At 46.0% G+C, this 19,323-nt stretch overlaps 1 protein-coding gene across 1 annotated transcript; it reads right to left on the reverse strand.

Annotated features, from left to right (window-relative positions):
* Positions 1 to 2,769: 2,769 nt before the first annotated feature.
* On the reverse strand, positions 2,770 to 15,452 carry LOC144163858 (uncharacterized). Its single transcript, XM_077694539.1, has 3 exons — positions 15,151 to 15,452; positions 10,150 to 10,346; positions 2,770 to 3,973 (listed from the first exon to the last, which is right to left on the reverse strand). The coding sequence occupies exons 1-3, from the start codon at positions 15,374 to 15,376 to the stop codon at positions 3,659 to 3,661; spliced, it is 738 nt and encodes a 245-aa protein (XP_077550665.1). The 5' UTR covers positions 15,377 to 15,452; the 3' UTR covers positions 2,770 to 3,658.
* Between the last annotated feature and the right edge of the window lie 3,871 nt (positions 15,453 to 19,323).

Below are 19,323 nucleotides of genomic sequence, written 5' to 3' on the forward strand. Positions count from 1 at the left end.
AATGCGTCGCCTACCAGCACGGCTTGGAATCGTAACAATCACTATCCGAGGCGCACGCAGTGGATATACGCCCTCCGCGTCAGCGGAGACGCTCAAATTCGATGCAATTTCCCCCCACCTTTGGAGCTTGTCTGGCTCTTGCCTGTATCGTAAGAGGCGTGTTCGCACCAGGTCAACGGTCGGCTGATAGGGGTCTGCGCCCGCAAGCAGTGGCAAAACCACGCCAACGAGAACTTGCCAGCGCGTCAGTGTCAGTCTGCAGACGTTGTGTAAACTCGCTTGTGGAGCATTGAACGTTACAGCGCAAAAATGGTGAATGAAGCATGGAAAACATTGCCCAAAAACAAACAAATTAACTTCAAAAGAATCAAAACAGAACATGCGCTACCGGTGATTTGAACTTGCGAATGGTAAAGCAATATATAGTACCTATAGTGCTCTAAACCACTCGGCCAAAAGCCAGCGCTACCAGGCACGGAAAAATAAACTATATAATGTATAGCCCGTTTACATTTTTAAATGCAGAGCATTTCAGTAACTCACGATGTCACCCGCGTTGGCGTCCGTAGTCCGCACGGTCACTGCGCATGCGCGTCGAGTCGAGGCGAAAGCGAACACATCTCTCGCGAGGGGCATTGGATTGGATTCGAACACTCTCTCGCGAGGGGCATTGGATTGGATTCGATTGGATTGGCTTGGATTGGATTGGCTTGGCTTGGATTGGATTGGATTTGGATTGGATTGGATTGGATTGGATTAAAGTGGATTGTGTTGGATTGTGTTGCGTCATAGCCGCGGCACGTTGCGTCATAGCCGCGGCAGACGCGCTTGGGCCGGCGCATGTGCAGTACTCTCTCTTCCGCGGTTTCCTCTCCTTCGGGCGCGCTGCGCATATAACCGGTGTGCCGTTCTCCGGCCAAGCAACATCCGTGGTTGGCTCAAACACCTAGAGTCCACGCCGCTTTACAAGTACGCCAACGTCGTCGACTGGGACCGGCTTACGCAGTCCCCTCAACGTATATAAGCGGCGGAGCGCGCGTTCGGAATTCAGTCAAGGGCGTCTTTGCATGGCTTACGCTTGACGTGACGCTTTGCTTGACTCGAGTAGATGCGACGCATTTACTCGAGTTCCGCCGTGGGAAGATGCGGGCGGCTTTTTAGTTTTAGCATCCTAAGCAGCTTAGATTAGTATTTCTTAAATAACGCTCGTGCAGTAAGCGTACCCCAAATTCCCACAATATCTCATGTTCAGCGACTGCATTCCTAAGGCGGAAAAGCGTTCTCAGATGTGTGGTCGTGCTGCTGACCGCTGTGCTAGTTCACCCAGCGCAAAAAGTGCTTCCCGCACCCTTGTTTTGCGCTGTACGATATAAGTGCCGGTTGATTTTAATTCCTTAGTACCTATATTAACTTCCCTGCCTCTTCTCCCGTTTTCAATTGGTCTTCCAATGTTTCTACTAGCGTACCAGTCAGCAAAGCGTTGCATGTGCGGTTGTGTGGAGCGACTTGGACTTATATAGAGTTGATGCAGTCTACAAACTGACAAACTAAAGGCATATTCTTCTAGGCACAAACGTGTCGTGGATTAGTTTCAACTGAGCGAGCGGATTGCGACGACCCGCCGGCGGCCGGCCGACTAAATGCTTGGCCGACTGATTCTGTCGGAGGGTTGGAGGGTTGGCGAGCCGTGCAGTAGCGCAGTCAAGCCAAGTCATCGCGTTTTGGCGACATACAAAACGTCATAGGCAATCGGCAAGTAGTATGCAGAGGGGAGACATCTGGAATTGATTTTTTTTTTTACCCAGGTCGCGTAAGCGCAGCGACAGTGGTCGAAACATGGCCTATAGAGACGCCAGACTACAATTTGCGCTAGTAATCTCGCGACGTGTACAAATCACTTCCGTGTCCCTTAAATACACGCTGAGTGAATTTGATTTGCCGATTTCGATTTACCGGGTTTCCACGGTCGATGTTGACGCGCTTAGTATTTATTTACAGAGAACTGGCTGAGAATAATTCATTCGAGGGTCCTTAGCTGAAAAACCCTGGTGGCGACGACTGGGTTTAACCAAACGCTTGCGAATTGCGTGAGTCGGCTGTTCATTTGCCAAACTTCCTGGTCCACAGCGGCACGTTTCCTTTGGTTCCTTTCCTTTATCGCTCAATAATATATACAATCAGGAGCTGGACTTTTTGGCGATATATCCTGCCTTAAAAAGAGCTCGAAAATCTGTGGCTAGAGACTCCGGGAGGTAAGCAGCCATTTATTCGGGTATGCGCTACTTTCTCTGTAATTTAGCCTCGTATTTATTAGATAGCTTTTGGGCAAGAATGTTTGGTCTTCTATAAATTAGTTGCGCTTTTTGTGAGAACAAGCAGAACTATTAACACTTTCCGCAGCTCCGCGAATTAGCCAAGTTGAATGTCTTTATTGAAATTGTGTATAAATATGGTTACAGATTGCATATATGCCTTGAATAAAATGTATTCAAAAGGCGTAGGACCTCGCACTGAATGGCTTTTAAGTTATTACGGAGAAGATACTGTACGAAGCAAAACTTCGTACAATATCTACTCCGTAATTAACATATTTAATATGGAACAGATCCTGCACGAAGCAAAATTTAGCTCTTTCCCGCATCTTCAATCTCGAGATCGTTACTATTGTCACCTGCATTTAAAAACCATATCTCAGTATCCAGCCGCGTGACGTAGACTTTACATGGTCTCAAGATACGGGAGTTACACAAATTTCACAATCACTTTACACGCAACAGCAAACATCCCTACCGCATTATACAAACCATGATAATTCCTCCAAGTGAAATAGAGGTAGAGAAGAACCATCCCCAATAGATACATTTTATTTAAATAAATAAAGATGGAGCCTCAACTCGCATTATTCGTTTTACAATTCAATGGAGGTAACGATTTAGGTCAGTCTATGATTATTCACTAATACTGGGCTGCGCCTGTTACATCCGTAAAATGGTTTCGATAAACTTATTTCGGCAAGCAGATGTAGTAATTGCATCGTGCTGCCGTCGGTATTATATTTTTGAGCAATGCTCGAAATTCTTTTGAATAATTTAGTTACTCCAACGATGCGAAATGCGCGAGCCTAGTTTTGATGCGTGAATTTTAACTTAGTGTCGCGATAATTGTTACGGATCGAGATTTCCAAATGCTTCAGTTTTCTTGCCCGCTCATAGGGGTTCCTTGAGAACACTCAGTTCGAGCGTTTGTGTTTTCTGGTGGTCATATAGTAGTTGCAGATTGGGATTGTCCTAAACAAAGATGTATTTTCTCAGGATCAGTTAAAAAAAACAACTAAGAGAACTTAAAAAGGCTGAAAGAAAACAATAGAAACCATTTATTCATCGGATTGCTTGATTTATTCATACAGTTGTTCCGTTCCCTGCGAAAAAGTATACATAGGTCAAACTGGCAGATACTTCGTGAGCACAAGAATTAGTAACTCGATAAGCGGGCATCTTGGCATTCATTGCCGGGATTGAAAGTGTTCTCCACTTTTTCAAAAAAAAAATTAAACTAAGGTGCTCGCTGGGAGCCGTGACTCACTCACACAGCAAATAATAGAGGCGCGTGAAACTGTGCGCGCGGGTGATGCTTGGGACTAAAGCCGCGCACTATAGTGTTAAGCCTTGTACTTAACATCGAATAAAATCTGCATAAACCGCAGTTTGGCGTAGTCCCGCTGGACTCTGTGCATCTTGCGCAGTGCTATGATGAGTTGCCCACAGAACAGTGCATTGTAAGTGTCCTTGGAAGGCAGATCCAGACTTTCGGCCCAACTTCCATAGTCCGCGCCGTCTTGTCCTCTGGCATCGGCGGCGCTCGTCAGGACGCTGTTGCTGTGGGCCTCTGACGTCAGTGAAGGATGGAATGCCCCGCGCTGACCAGAAAGTGTGGGCATGTTTGGCTTCTGGTTTATCCGAACTCGCGACGAAAGCTGAAATATAAATAGCACAAATTAGTAACATGTTGGCGAACGTTTTAGGTAGCACCTAACAGGTTGTACAAAGGATGGTGCGCATTGTGGAAAAGTAATTGTGCACCTAAATTAACCTCAAAGACAAGAAACCAAATTTTTGTTTTAGATGCACCGCGCGCAGTTCAACTTTTCTTTTATATTTGAGATTTGAATGAAACATTGTAGGCTGCTGTTTATTTTGTAAAGCGCAAGGGAACAGAAGGACGAAAAGCCCATGCAGCCTTCCAAAGTGCTGCATGCAGAAGCGCCTCTTCGTTTTCCAGCGAGTGTGGCTGGTATTACGGTTTTCTTCATTTAATCTCAGAGAGAGAGAGAGAGAGAATAGTCTTTAATGATACTGGTGAGGTTAGCCTGGCCAAGGGCCTAGCTTGCTACACCAGATGTATGAAAAAATGAAATCAATGAACAGATGATGATAATGACTGTGATGAAGATGACGCGCTCATTAAGAGAGTCCTGTTTAAAGAGTCTGATCAAGTCCTGTGCTTCGCAGGAAAGACAATAGAGCTTTTGTCGCTCGAGATGCTCGTTTATAGAGTTCGACCAAGGGCCTAGCACGTCACTTAGAGTTATTCCTCTAGAAAGCGGACGACCAAAGGACACTAAAAGGGACGTTCTAGCTGGCTGCTCATTTAATCTCAGTTGCAACTTTCGCGGTAGGTTAATAAATACCGTACACCTGGCCAAAATATTGTTCTTCTTGCTTGTGTACGAGCGACGACCAGAAATCAAACATCCTTCTGCATCTGTTTTTCAAGCTTGCTCGATCTTTTATGGTGCACGGAGGCGTTTCGCAACTTTTTCAGATGGCCCAAGGTTATGCGTGCGCTTTTGTCGCGACCTCAAAGCAATATCGCATAGGACACGTAAATATTTATAAAAGCAACAGCCGTACGTTTACAGGTATGTACAGCTAGGGGACACAGCACAGAAGCGGCGCTTTCGTGTCACCGGTGCCGGCGTATGTACAGCGGGTCACCTATTCATGGCCATGTAAGTGTTGGCGTTTTTATAATGTACAGCTACTCACTACTCGAAAAGCTGTTTGTTCTCGGAATAGTAAATCTGAGCTTTACAGCGAAGCTGTCATCATAAGGTACAGTAGACCAACTACAGATAGGAAACACACGAGTGACTGATGTTAAAGGGGTCCTGAAATACCTTCCGCCGATGCGTGAATGTACATGTAACCAAATAAAGCAATGTATTAGCAATCTCCTTCCGCAAGAATTTTGTTGAAGCGATGAGTATTAGCTGAGAAATCGGAAATCAAAAACCGCGCATTATCGTCGCGCCGCGTTTCCTCCTCCTTTCAACTTACTCTCCGCTGTTGACGGCGAGCGAGCCTTCCCTCCCATGATGCTGCGCTCCCCGGCGGTGACGTACTTCCGCTATTGCGCTGCTCACACAGCCGTCTGCTACGGGCAAGCTTTGTTGACACCATGAATCTCGCACTCCGCTCAAGGCTGGAAAAGCGAACAAAAAATCTGGCCCCATGTGTGCGGCGGCCTGGCCTTGCCCTTTCGCGGTGTACGTTGCTGCAGAACTTTGCTATCGGCGGCACGCGACTTGTTATCGGCGGCGAACTCGCAGCCGCACGGGGAGGATCCTGCGCTCGCTCCCTTGGATGCACAGCGCACTGTTTATCCAAAAAGCGCCGTATCAGATGTGGCCCCGCTGGTGCCGGGTCTTATTTTGTGGCGGTGGTAATTCCTGCCGGCGGCATGTGAAAAAGACATTGGGCATCCTCGATTTACCGGTCCTGGACGATCCGCGGACAGTCCGAGGACTGTGTACCGACCGGAAGTCCCATAGGAATACATGGGAAAATCGAGCGCCGGATCGCGTCTCGGGCAGTCCGCGGACGATCCGGGACTGATAATCGAGGAGGCCCATTTTAAACCGATACAGAACCCGTGCACAAAACGCCAGTTCAGCTTGGGGCGACGCGTGGTGGAGAGCGGCAACGTTGGCAAAACATGCTCCACCGCGGCTCTGAGCTTTCTAGTGCTGGAGCGAGCACCATTTCTTTGACAATATCAAACATCGGTTGCCCTGGCAACAAGGCACAAACCGCTCTAGAAGTCAGTTACGGTTGCGTGATCCCGGTTCAGCTTGGGGCCCCACCTCGCGGCATATGGGCACTGCAGGCATACTACTCACTCCTATTTGGAAGTGCGAGATGCGTTTGGCATTACAGGAGGCGATGGTGTGTGTGTTGTGGACGCCTTTGTTTCGCCATGAAATGCGACGTTGTGCTTCTGCGGGTGGATAGTGCTTCCCATGGTCTGGATTATCTTTCTCAAGCGGCGTACGACTCAACCTCGCATGGGGTATGTGCAGTGTGCGTGGCTAAAAGCCATCTCGGCTTGTGCGCCAGAGTTAAGTGACTTGCTGTTCGTCCCCGCAAACCGCGCGCGAGGTGAGTGCCGAATTTACGAGGGGCAGGAGGAGGCAACCCATCGTCTGTCAATCGCGGTTCGGACTTGCAACGCATGTTGTGACGTTGTGTTCGTTCGAAACGCATCTCTGGATCGTTTGGAAGTTGAATAAAATGTATGCGTCAAACCCGGGCATTCGGCTCAGGGCGTTCTCTGCGATTGCAAGAAAGAAGTACCACGGGGCTTCAACGCTTTCTTTGTGGAACGTACTCAAGTAAGAGAATATTCATGTCGTGTTATGGCCCTGTTGCATTCAATACAAACGGTTAAGCGTTTGTTTACACTTGTTTCGTTTGTCGTAAAATGTCCAAGCACTCCGGCACTCCGCTGGCAGATCAGCCGGCGAGCCGACGCTGAGCAGACGACTCATCTCTTTGCCGGAAGTGCGTGAAAAGCCGCCCAATAGCAGGATGTCTAGCTCATGACGAACATCTGGGAATCGATGATGTAGACATGTGAAGATGGCGGCGTCCAAAAACACGAAGGAAAGGGCGAGAAAAAAGCGACAAACTTTGCAACAAAAGTGTGAGCTTTCCGCTGCGCGTAAAAGAGTAATACTTGGCACAGATGATGTTTGCGACCCAATCTAACGATTGCGCTAGTCAATTTAGTGTGCTCAAAACGCCTTTCAGGGCCCCTTTAATTCATGTGGACGATATTTTGCTCAACCATAAACTGAACACTGCATTAAAATGTTAAGATTGAATTGAGTTCGCGGGATAAAGTTCGTAGGCCTAGAATTCTGTCACGTTAGTAGTCGTTGTTGAATTCCTGGTCGTCGTCATCATCATCATCATCATCATCATCATCACCTCCTAGTGGCCTGGTCTTATTTTTCGTCTTCTTCGTGATTCCACCCCTTTGCTTCTTCTTGTGCTCTTCCTTCTCCAACTTTCCAGTTTCTGAAATGGTCTTTGACAATTCTTACTTGGCGTGGGGGCTCTTATTTCCTCGATTGCTGTATTCTTTGAAGCCAGTACTTTTCTCCGTAAGTACTTTTCACCATTACAATCTTTGAGACCCCGCGATCTCCGCAGCAAGGTAACCCTCCACAGTCGGAACCTACGCTCATCAGAAGTGGTCGTTAATGGCTCGGCGACAGCGGTTCGTGACAGATTCAGCCGCTCCCAGTGGCGTGAAACACACCTACTGGACTTGTCCTCGTGCTAGAAGATCGCCCCACTTTCTTCATCCACACCTCTAAGCCCCCCACATTCCATACACCTGGGAGAGCTGGGCAGCTCCTCCACCGGATCTTCGCCGCATCCTCTTCCCCCCTCGCTCTGAGCATTGTCCACGGGCGAGGCCTGCGCAAAGCGCGCATTCCCGGTCCGCTTCCTATTATCGGCGGCCCGGACAAGGGCCGCTTGAAATAAAGTTTTTCTTTTTCTCTCATCGACGTCAGCTCTGAAGTGACGTCTGAACTTGCTTTTGGGCAACATCCGTGGTTTTAGTGGCAAATCAAATTTTTTCATGAGTAAGCCATATGTGGTATTCGCCTGTACACACTCGGTGGAATTGGACGATAACAATGACAGCTGTCTGTTATCCCTCCGCTGCATGAACAATTCTGACAATCTCATCTCTACACATACCTCGTTTCGACAGTTCATATAAAATCGGTCCTAATTTTTGTTGACAAAAACGTATATACTACAATACACCTTACCACGCACTATTAGATAGAACCCCGTTCCGCATACTACCGACAGTGTCTATTTCTGACATGTTGTTTAAATCGGGCATATCTGCTAGTTTCACTGGTCACACCTAATTCTCCGCATTTATTTGTGCTAACTGTGCTTATTGCATTGCATTGCAGCTTGCCGTTTTGGTTTTATTCTGCAAATGATGCCCTTATAAATTGCGTCCCGCGCTTTCTAATAACTTTGTGTACTTGTAACATTTGTATTGGTTCACCAGTCACGCCTCACTGCAACTATGACAAGTAAATGAAACTCGTGGTTATGGTCTTAGCGGTCGATTGCCGGACGATGTTTATAAGATATCTACATTAGATGGAGAGCCGTAGAGAATTCCTGAGAAAATTGCCTTTGTCGCAGACAAATTGCCTGTGTTTTCTTTTTATACGGACACCGGGCACGATTGAACTATGAGAGGGTATCTGTGCACAGCTTGGTGTAAGTAATAGCCTTCTAAATTGACAAGAGAGGTGATCCCGAAAGCATCTATACCCTCGAAATTGAGCTGTTAGCTCGGTACCCTCCTCGCTAAGCCCGCCGCGCTGCGGCATATTGCATAGAAATTTTCCCTTTGTTCAGCGTCAGTGAAACGAGTCGCCTGCCCTAAATTTTCCCCGCGCTATAGGAGTAACACTAGCAATTCATTGCTTGATTACAGTGGACCGTGCACTTCGCAATGGTTAACTCTGGCTCTGAACAGAGCTCAAGCAGCACGCGATGGGTACAATTGACCGCCTTTTAATTACGACTGACGGAAGAGGAGCGCTGGGAGGCCCTCCTCCAACACATTGAAGCAGTTCTTGGGGGCGGCTGGTAATAGCAGCTCCTTCCCCCAGCAACGAAGAAGGCTGTAATATAAGGGCAAATAAAGATGTCTCTCTCTCTCTCTCTCTCTCTCTCTCTCTCTCTCTCTCTCTCTCTCTCTCTCTCTCTCTCAAGCAAGGACGGCGTCGATGACGCTGCTGTTACCTTCAGACGGCTATTTGACGCGATCAGCATTTGAGCTTAAAGTCGACCTGCCGTTTCAGTTCGTCTATACAACTAGACCGTCACCGTACAGCGTAGCAGCCGTCCCGGCGGCTTTGACGGGAATTGCGCCTGAAGAACAGAAGCGCCCTGCTTGGTTTGTGGCGGGAGTTCCACGTCTGCCGCGTAGTTAGCGTATTACCATCGAACAGGGCACGTAATCCCTCCTACACGCCACGGCGGCTCAGTGGCTAGTGCGTTATGCTGCTGAACCCTAGGTCGCGGGTTCGACCCCAACCGCGGTGCACTGCTTTCCTGATGGAGACAAAAAGCGAAAAGACCCAATGCGTCGAGATTTCTGAGCACGTTCAAGATCCCCAGGTGGTACGGCGCGTCTCATAGCCCACATGTATCTTCGGCGCTTTAAACACAGAAAATTTGAATATGAAACGCAATCCTGCCACGCTCTCGGCAATGTCTGCGGTGCCTCGGAGGCGCTGTAACGCCTCCGTTTATGTAGCAAGCCCTATTAACTTTCGCCGTTTTGAGAGTTGGGACGACGTTGAAGTTTACTTTATGCAGGCTTTCTATGGATTTTAAGAAGACTCGGCAGATTGGTTTAAACTGGTATGCTCCCAGAATGCGTACCTGCGCTTACTGTGTGCCGCGAATATTTCCATAACTAAGAGAGGAAAGAGAGTAGCAGCGCCATCACCGGCATTTCTTGCGATGCTCATTCGTCTGCATAAAAGCAGGTACATTCGTAGTTGTCGTTAGGTTCGTCGCAGTGAAATGCGCAGGTAGTATACGCTCTCGACCATGGCAGGGGGGCGGAAGCAAGTTATGAGCCAAGTTCGTTCCAATCTTGCAGCGACACCGTTTCGATTTTGACCAGAGTTCTACAGGTAGCTTCTGTCGAGCGCAGGTGTAAAAGGGCACTGCATGCCCCGAGAAAACAGGGGCAAGATTACGCATGCAAACATTCCAGGGCACAGCGCTCGTCGCTTAGCTCGAAATGTCTTACGGCCTGTGGCACGTTGACGTAGTGCGGAGCGGCGGGGACACTGTAGATCACCCTGCGCAAGAAATGCCAGGCGTTGAAGTGTTCCCAACGCGAGAAGTAACGCTCCGAAGGCGGCGACCGCGCGGTGGCATGTTCCTTCTGCAGTTCCTTGATGAAGTAGTCGCGCATGTTCTTTATCTTCGCCTTCACGGACTCCACTGAAAAGGAAAAATCAAGCGCGGTAATAAACAGTCAATTTAGGAAACTGCGCACTACTTCTTTGGCAGGTGCAACTTTCCGCTCATCGCAGTTCTGTCAAGAGTGATTATTCTGCAGTTGCTCAGTGTAACACAACGTATTTTTGCACAGCTCATAGCGATGGCAAAAGCTTGCTTCGTGCGCCGTTTCAAGTTTAACACGTCCCTGTGCCAGGTAGCAGGGCCATGGAAACTATCCCCCTCGCATTTATGGGCGGCCACATTCCACAACTATTTCTATTTCTTTAAAATATTTTCACAGTGTACATCTTGGAACCATCGCGTTGCTATATACGACATTTTACTTTTCTTCGGGGATCTTACGAGGTTCCTGAGCACTTGCCGTTTCATGCAAGAATGCAGGGAATTAAAAAAAAAGAAATAACGAGAAGCAAAGCACCAGGCCGGGTCGACTCGATGAAATGGGAAAAAAACCAGACTCGCAGTGATTTTGGAGTTGAGTCGCGATGAGTTGTATTCAAAATCCCATGGGCGGACTTGTAATGGTATCAACTGCGCCGGTGCGCAAGCCATTTCATAAACAAAATCGTGTTTATAAGGTTTTTGTTCAGTTGATAAAAGGGTGAACTTAAAGTGTACGAATGTCTTCTTCTCCGTTAACCCCGTCAGGGACGCACTGCACTTGTCACTGCGAGATAGGCATCCCCGGCTGGATGAACCATTTATAAAAAAACGGTGTAAGTTTTAAGAAAAACGACTTGAATTTGCGAAACGATTGTCTTTATCATGTTTTCTCGAGTGGTTATTGCCACTCGAGTGCGCCATGACTCAGCGCAGAGCGAAACAGACAGAAGAAAGTTGGAGGTACAGCGAAGCAGCAGCGTTGCAACAGACGTTGGCATGTTGGAGTTTCTGAAGTGAGTGATCAAGGTGCTTTTCCCATGACACCATTTCCGTGGAATATGCACGTAGTGCTTCCGAACATATCACCAGTTAGGATGGGTGAGTCTAATACATTAAGACGAAGTTTGCAGAATATAAAACGCGGAGTAAAAATACAAGCTTTTTTGTTGCTAGCACAGAGTTTTTTTTTTTGTTTAATAACCAGTCCTCGGTGCACTCGAAAGACAGATTTGGAGATTTGCCAACTCATTACTTTAAATGCTAATAGCGCGAACAGACGATGATAAGGGGAGAAAATGAGGGAGCCATGGTGTCCACGGCAGGCCGCCTGGGCTACCAAAGCTTTTTGTTTCCCTGGCGTAGCGCAGTACTGTGCGGCAGCATGCGTGCGTGCGTTTGTCTATGTGTGTGCGCGTTTGTCTGTGTGCGTGTGCGTGTACGTGTGCGCGTGCGTGCGTGCGTGCGTGCGTGCGTGCGTGCGCGATAAGCTATGTGCTAGAGCTTGGAATAATTTTCCTCTAAGTATCTTTAGTGTCTCCCTTTATCTGGAGCGATTATCAAGCCGCACGAAATAGAATAATCATAATCGAAGCACCCGCAACTTCGCATGAAAACAGCGATTGCCAGTCGCAGGAGCCAAGTTAGCTAAAAATGTAATAATGTCCCGTTTTAATCAGTTAATGCTTTTACTGCAAACATGGTAGCGCTTTTATTCTCACACTTGCAAAAAAGGAGGCAAAAGTGTTTAAAAGTACGCATCTGTGAGCTTCAACGCAACCTTTTACTCTTGCTGACCTTCGTATTTATTTATTTATTTATTTATTTATTTATTTATTTATTTATTTATTTATTTATTTATTTATTTATTTATTTATTTATTTATTTATTTATTTATTTATTTATTTATTTATTTATTTATTTATTTATTTATTTATTTATTTATTTATTTATTTATTTATTTATTTATTTATTTATTTATTTATTTATTTATTTATTTATTTATTTATTTATTTATTTATTTATTTATTTATTTATTTATTTATTTATTTATTTATTTATTTATTTATTTATTTATTTATTTATTTATTTATTTATTTATTTATTTATTTATTTATTTATTTATTTATTTATTTATTTATTTATTTATTTATTTATTTGGTTACCCTCAGGGACCAAAGGCAGCATCACAAAACAAAAGCACATCACAAACACAAGCTGAAACGAGCAACGTAAAGATAAGAAATCACCACAACAGGTTGCTTACAGCAGATCGGAACGCAGTCTCATCTGTTATCGCATCAACAAACGAAGGAAGGCGGTTCCAACTAACGCAAGTGCTGGGGATAAACGAATCACGAAAATGCTTTGTATAGCAGGATGGGACGTTAACTTTCTGCAGATGATCTATGCGTGCCCAAATGTAAGATGGAGAAGATAGTAGCTGTTGTTTTAGAATGGGATTTTTGTGATATATTTTATCAAAAAGACACAGCCCAAATAATTTCCTCTGATTGTCGAGCAGTGGTAAAGAAAGGCTTAATTTCATGGCCGTAACGCTTGAAGTGCGGTGATAATTAGAAAGAATGAATTGCGACGCACGATTCTGGACTTTCTCTATTTCTGCAATGAGTGATTCTTGACCGGGGTCCCACACAGAAGCCGCATACTCTAATTTTGCCGGAAGGTGCCAGCCCAGTGCATCTTACAGCCGAATACGAGCTTGGCAAGTGCGCGTGTGTATGTCACTGATGTTACTGTACAGTCGGCCAAATGTTTACCTAGCGTTCGGGAGCGACGACTTTTCAAGCTTCAGCGGCGTATGACGGAAGCCATGTAGCAAACAGGTCGGAAACCAACTTGCAAACAGGCCCATCGTCTGATGTATGCTGTTCGTTCCTAAGAGCGTTTTAATAGTGCAAAATCAGCTCGCACACGCTAGTTAAATATTTGGCCGACTGTAAATCTGCATCCAATGTTGCACGCCCAGTTTTAAGGCAGAAAGTTAAGCTAATTTGTATCGAGCCTAACAAGACAGGCTTACTATCGTCACAGGATGTCAAGAAGGAACACTTGGCCACTTTCCTTTACATAACTATTCCGTTGCGCTAGTAATCCTGTCTCATCAATCAATCAATCAATCAATCAATCAATCAATCAATCAATCAATCAATCAATCAATCAATCAATCAATAATCAATCAATCAATCAATCAATCAATCAATAAGGTGAATAGCGCTCCATAGGGATACATCGGATCGTAAGGAGGTGTTTAACAAAAGGCCCCTGTTACACCATACTTTGGCATCAAAATTTTATACTACCCCTGAAAATGACGTTCGATCAATCGATCGATCGATCAGTCCATTAATTAATTAATTATTCTATCAATAAATCAATACCGGGCTCTTAAGGCTAATCTGGTAAAGCCATTGGGCAATTACAACTCTATTCAGTTCCGCCTGAAGAAACGCCCAATCACGGTGCGCTCACGATGCATAACTTTGACGACGCGCGTACCCAAGGATTTTGATAAACACACACTCACGGCATCACCGGCCAGCATAACTAAGTTGAAATCCAGTGGTTTGCGAGAACGCACCGAAGGGTCGTGCAGACCACGTGTGGCTTGTGCACAGCGGGTCTTTCAGGATTGAGGCTCCTTATATGGCTCATAAGCGGAAAATATGCGGCGTCGTCTACGTCGAATGGCCACAAGCCACGCGGCGTCATCAAAAAAAAAAAAAATACTGTTCGCTTGTAGCGCACGCCTTTCGCCGTAATCTAATAAATCATCACTGGAAACCTAAACACTTCTATGGGTTGTGTACGCTAAATCTTTCATGCCCGATTCAACGCCGCTGAGTGGTCATTCCAGCTAAGGTGGTCATTACAGCTAAGTGGTCATTCAGCAAAGTCTGACTCGGAACTTCTCGCAGGTGTAGCCATTGAGTGATGCACCGCGTCATTTTCGTCGACCCCAGCCTCTATGTAACACGTAGCATCGAACTCCGCCGACCGTGTGTCGACGCGAAGAGCGCAACAGCGCGAAAGGATCGTTTGCTTTTCGGCTGCTGAGCGCGCGGGCGCAGCGCGTGGTTCAGAAAACTACGGCGTCGTCGTGTTTGCACCTCTTTCTTCGCTTCACCCACTTCTCACCATCCCTCTTTCCCACCCTCGCGCCATCTGGCACTGCCGCGCTTTGCCTTTCTCTCTCTCTCTCTCTCTTTCTCTCTCTCTCTCTCTCTCTCTCTCTCTCTCTCTCTCTCTCTCTCTCTCTCTCCAAACCAAACAGCAGATCGTTGGTAACTCCGTACTGAGAAGCAACTAATCTGCGTTACGGTGGGCTTCATGGAACCAGAACGCGTAAATAGGCCTCCTGCCCAGGAAGTGATCCGGCACTCGATTTTCTCATGTATTTTTATGAGACCTGTGGTCCGAAGGCATTCCTCGCACTGGCCGCGGACCATCCAGGACTGGTAAATCGAGGAAGCCCAATATTGGTATCGCCAGGGAAAGCGATAGTGCTTGCGCATTCAAAGTCTTTCAGTCGATTTAAGTGCCGCGAGCGATTTCCGTATTGTACACAATTAAATACACAACAATGTTCTTTGTTTCACAGCTTGGTTCTGCAAGAAGCACCGAGTTCTCCGATCTTCCGCTAAACGAGTAAGTCACAGCGCGTTCCAAGGGCTACGAGCTCATGCTATAGCGTGCGAGCGTCGCCGCAGAAGCGTCGCCACAGCGTGCTCACGTCAGCGCAGGAGCGCGTCTGCTCGATGGAAACAAGCGGCCGTGGTGGGAGCATCAAGGCACAACGTAGCCACAGCGGGCAGACGCTAACGCAAGAAAACGACAGTGTTCACAGTAACGTGAATAGCATAAAGCGTGCTCATGGGCTCACCGTCAAACTCGTTGTTCAAGGCTTCGGCGATGGCGTGCATGGCGTGGTCGCGCCTGTCCCTCTTGTAGTAGTGTTTGTGCCGGCAGTCCCACAGCAGGCTGAATTGGCTGTACAGGCCAATAAGTCGGTCCTCTTTGTCCCTCGTCCAGAACGCCCGCTGCCTCATGAGTTCCGGCGTGCTGCTGGCGTCCATGGTCGCGTCTGGGCATCGGCCACTACGCATCATCTTCGAAGCGAGGGCTTCGAAGCTCACGCGAAAGAAAAAGGAGAAACGGCGTGCCACTGCGCGAGAAGAAAGAGAGCGCACGCGGGCGCTGGCGTCTCACGTGGGTCTAGCGGCGTTCGTGCAACTGCCGCTGGCTGATTGGCTGACTTTCGCGCTTTTGCTGTTCCTGCTGCTGCTTGCACCGCCGATGATGATGGTCATGGCGCAGACGAATCTCCTGCTTCAGCGCCTTCTGGGTGGAACGCGCGCAGCAGAAGGGCAATCGCACGTCATTCTGCTCGAACGCGGGCGCGCGCCCAGCGATAGTCCGCCGCTGTCTTAATGACATTTTATTACCGTGGCTCGCTCTGTAAGCTGGCGGGTCTGCGCTCTGCGCCAGACATGTACGGAACGCGTTATAAGGAACGAGTTACTTCTACCTAGTTACTATTTTCGGTAACGAGTTACGTATTTGGTTTCTTTTTCTAAAAAAAGTAACGGGCAACGTATTTAGTTCCTTTTAAGAACAAGTAACGAGTAACGGTATCTCATTACTTCTAAAGGGGTAACGTTTACAACACCGCTCGGACGGCCTTGTCTTTATACTAACCTGTTCATGCGTCTATATATATACATTGATCTAATGTTTGCCCGAAGTTTGCTTATATGTTTGCAGTGCCGTTTTCTGCGTTCTCGTGGTTTGGGGCGTCGTTTATATTTTGCGCGCCTCTTGTCACCGCTTTCTTGAATAAAATTCAGAAAAGGTAAGCATTTTCGGCATATTATAACAATGTTCACGTTTTTACCTTCAAGGTAACATGTTCCTTCTTGTGTTTGTATTGTACATTAGAGCTCGGTTTGCAAAACAATTTCACTCGTGGTTTGTCAGGAAGCCCTGCCTCAGCTCCCCTTTACAAGCACCAAAGTTGAAGCCGCATATCGTGTTTTTATTCAGAATTAACATGTAACTGATATGGCGGTCAGGGAGAACGTGAAGAGAAATCTAATTACAGAAGTATCATTTTTTTGTTATGTATAACAGACTTTCCTTCCTCATGAACGATCGGCAGCTGATCCTCGCGGTGACTATATCATCCCACGGTTTAAGCTATCGTGAATCTCAGATAGCTCACGACGCTCCGAGACTTGAAGCATGGTAAAGGACGAACTCTCAAAGTTTCAAGGAAGCGAGGTTGGAACCACGCGCCCAGAGAAACCTGATCTAGCGGACGACTTTTTTAGTTTTCCACTGTCAACGTCCGTCGATGACCCGAAGGAACTTTCTCGGTCCTGAAGCACAACACAGCCGTTCCTTAATTCGATGGCCTGGGAAGGGCGACTCGTCAGCGTTGCCGGAGATCTATTTTTGAGGAAGCGGGGAAGGAAACATACCAGAGGGAAAACTTCGATAGGCAGCTACTGCTTAAGTGAAACGACTACCAAAATGAAAACAATGAACCATGGAACAAAAGAGTTGCGCGTTTGGCCGTCAAAGTAACGTGAAAAGTAACCCCTTACTCTTCGGGTCGCTCACGCGTTCCTTGTGAGAATCGGTAACGAGTAACGTATTTAGTTACGTTTTGAGCGAGTAACTAGTAATGGTATTTAGTTACTTTTTTGGGTAACGTGTACATGTCTGCTCTGCGCTCATTGTGGGGAGAAGGATAAAACGCAAGTGAGGGAATATTTTATTTGCGCCATTCGCACCAAGCTGACGGTGCGACTACCCATTGGAGCAACTTTATAGCTTAAAAAAATCGGCCGCGTATCTGTGCCTACTTTACGTATTCTTGGCGTTCCTTCCCATCATGATGGCTCGGGGGCGGACCTTGTCCCTCAAGTCAACAAAACATGCGCCCAGCTTACTCATCTGACACAACGTGGAAACCACCAAAACACCGGGCTATGAATCTTGCAAACTCATACAAGTTCTGCTACTTAGTCGCCTTACCCGTGGGACTCCGTATTTATTTATTTATTTATTTATTTATTTATTTATTTATTTATTTATTTATTTCGGTACCTTCAATGCCCAGGGGGTGTTACAGAAGGGAGTGGGTTTCTTTTTTACAAGATATTGAAAAAATATATATACAATAAGGGGAAAATATACAAAGCAAGAATAGATGCGATGCCTTAAAGGCAAGAGCGAAAAAGTAAACAAATCACAGGAGGTAAAAACTATACATATACATATACATATATATATATATATATATATATATATATATACATACATACACACATATGCATATATATACATTCATATACACATACACGTACATACACACCGAGAAAAAAAAACATTTGGTGCGGAGGGAAATATAACTCAAAAGCTGGGGAGTTATACAAAGACAGTTGTGAAAAAAAAGACTATAAGAAAATTCAAAAAACTTGATTATTCAATGCACAAATGACGTTCAACTGCCGAACGAAATGCGCGCGCATCTGTGATTGTAGCTATTGAAGTTGGCAGGCGGTTCCACTCATCTGATGTTTTTGGTATGAAGGAATGGAAGCACAGATTAGTACTACAGTGAGGGACGTTTACTTTGAAAGGGTGATCAACGCGCGATGATAAGTACGACGGGCTGGAAAGGAGTTCATTTTTTAGTTGTGAATTGAAGTGATAAATTTTGTGGAACAAGTTGAGTCGAGACAGCTTTCTGCGCACGGAAAGATTCGGCAGATTTAAGGTTCGTTGCATTGAAGTTACGCTCGCTTTGCGGTAGTAGTTAGTTAGGATAAAGCGTGCACTACGGTTCTGTATGGATTCTATTGCATTAATAAGGTAATCTTGTGCTGGGTCCCATACCGAACAGGCATACTCGAGTTTAGGGCGAATTAGGGTTTTGTAAAGGATTAGTTTCAGATCGGAAGGTGCCATAAAAAAAATTACGTCGCAGATAGCCTAGTGTTCGGTTTGCATTACTAATTATATAATTCACGTGTGTTTCCCAGGATAGGTTGTTGGTTATGTGTACTCCTAAATATTTGTATGTTGCTGTTGTTTCAAGTTGGTGGCCATGAATGTTGTATGATATTGGTGACCTTTCAGAAATATTGGAACGTCGCGAGATTCTCATCATTTTACATTTGTTAGTGTTCAAACGCATTTTCCAAATGTCACACCAAGTCGATATCCTATCAAGGTCAGATTGTAGTGCGGATGGATCAGACGTTGATGACATCACTCGATAGAGCACGCAGTCATCTGCGAATAATCTAATGGAAGAGGTTATGGCGTCAGGTAAGTCGTTGATAAAAATAAGAAACAGGAGAGGGCCGAGTACAGAGCCTTGCGGCACACCTGAGGTGACTGAACAATAAGAGGAATCGTAATCGTTGGCTGTTACAAATTGTGATCTGTTCGATAAAAAATTTTCAATCCAAGCGAGAATTTGGGGGTCAATGTTTAGTTTACGCAGTTTTTGACAGAGCAAGTGATGGGAAACAAGATCAAACGCTTTGGAAAAATCCAAAAAAATACAATCAACAAAATTACCATCATCAAGGGCACAAAAAAAATGTTGCACTAAAACCCGCAGAATTGAGAAAACTTGACATATTAATACGGAAAGCCTACAAAACAGCCCTTCATCTGCCCACCTTTACGGCTACGCAAAACTCCTCGAGTTGGGTACTTACAATACCGTCCTTCCCGAAACATGGCTTTCACCGCGTATAACTGACGCTGAAGACGCTCCGTATATGCCTCGATTTGCCGTTTACAGCCGTGATCGCTTGCTAAGCCGAGGCGGTGGTGTTCTCACTGGAACAAAGAATTCAAATAGTCATTTTAAACTAGAACACGAGGGCCCCGTACGTAGCATGTCGAACCCGATCACGCCTTACCATAATTGGAGCGTATACTATCGCCCACCAAAACCAGACTATGATTTTTGCAGGCACTTTAACGACTCACTCGACTTTATACGCAAAAAGTATCCCCTGGCTAATCTAATATT

The sequence above is a fragment of the Haemaphysalis longicornis genome, unplaced genomic scaffold (genome assembly GCF_048455015.1).
Source record: "Haemaphysalis longicornis isolate Haplotype H1 unplaced genomic scaffold, Haemaphysalis longicornis Haplotype H1 scaffold_1, whole genome shotgun sequence".
Classification (NCBI taxonomy): Eukaryota; Metazoa; Arthropoda; class Arachnida; order Ixodida; family Ixodidae; genus Haemaphysalis; species Haemaphysalis longicornis.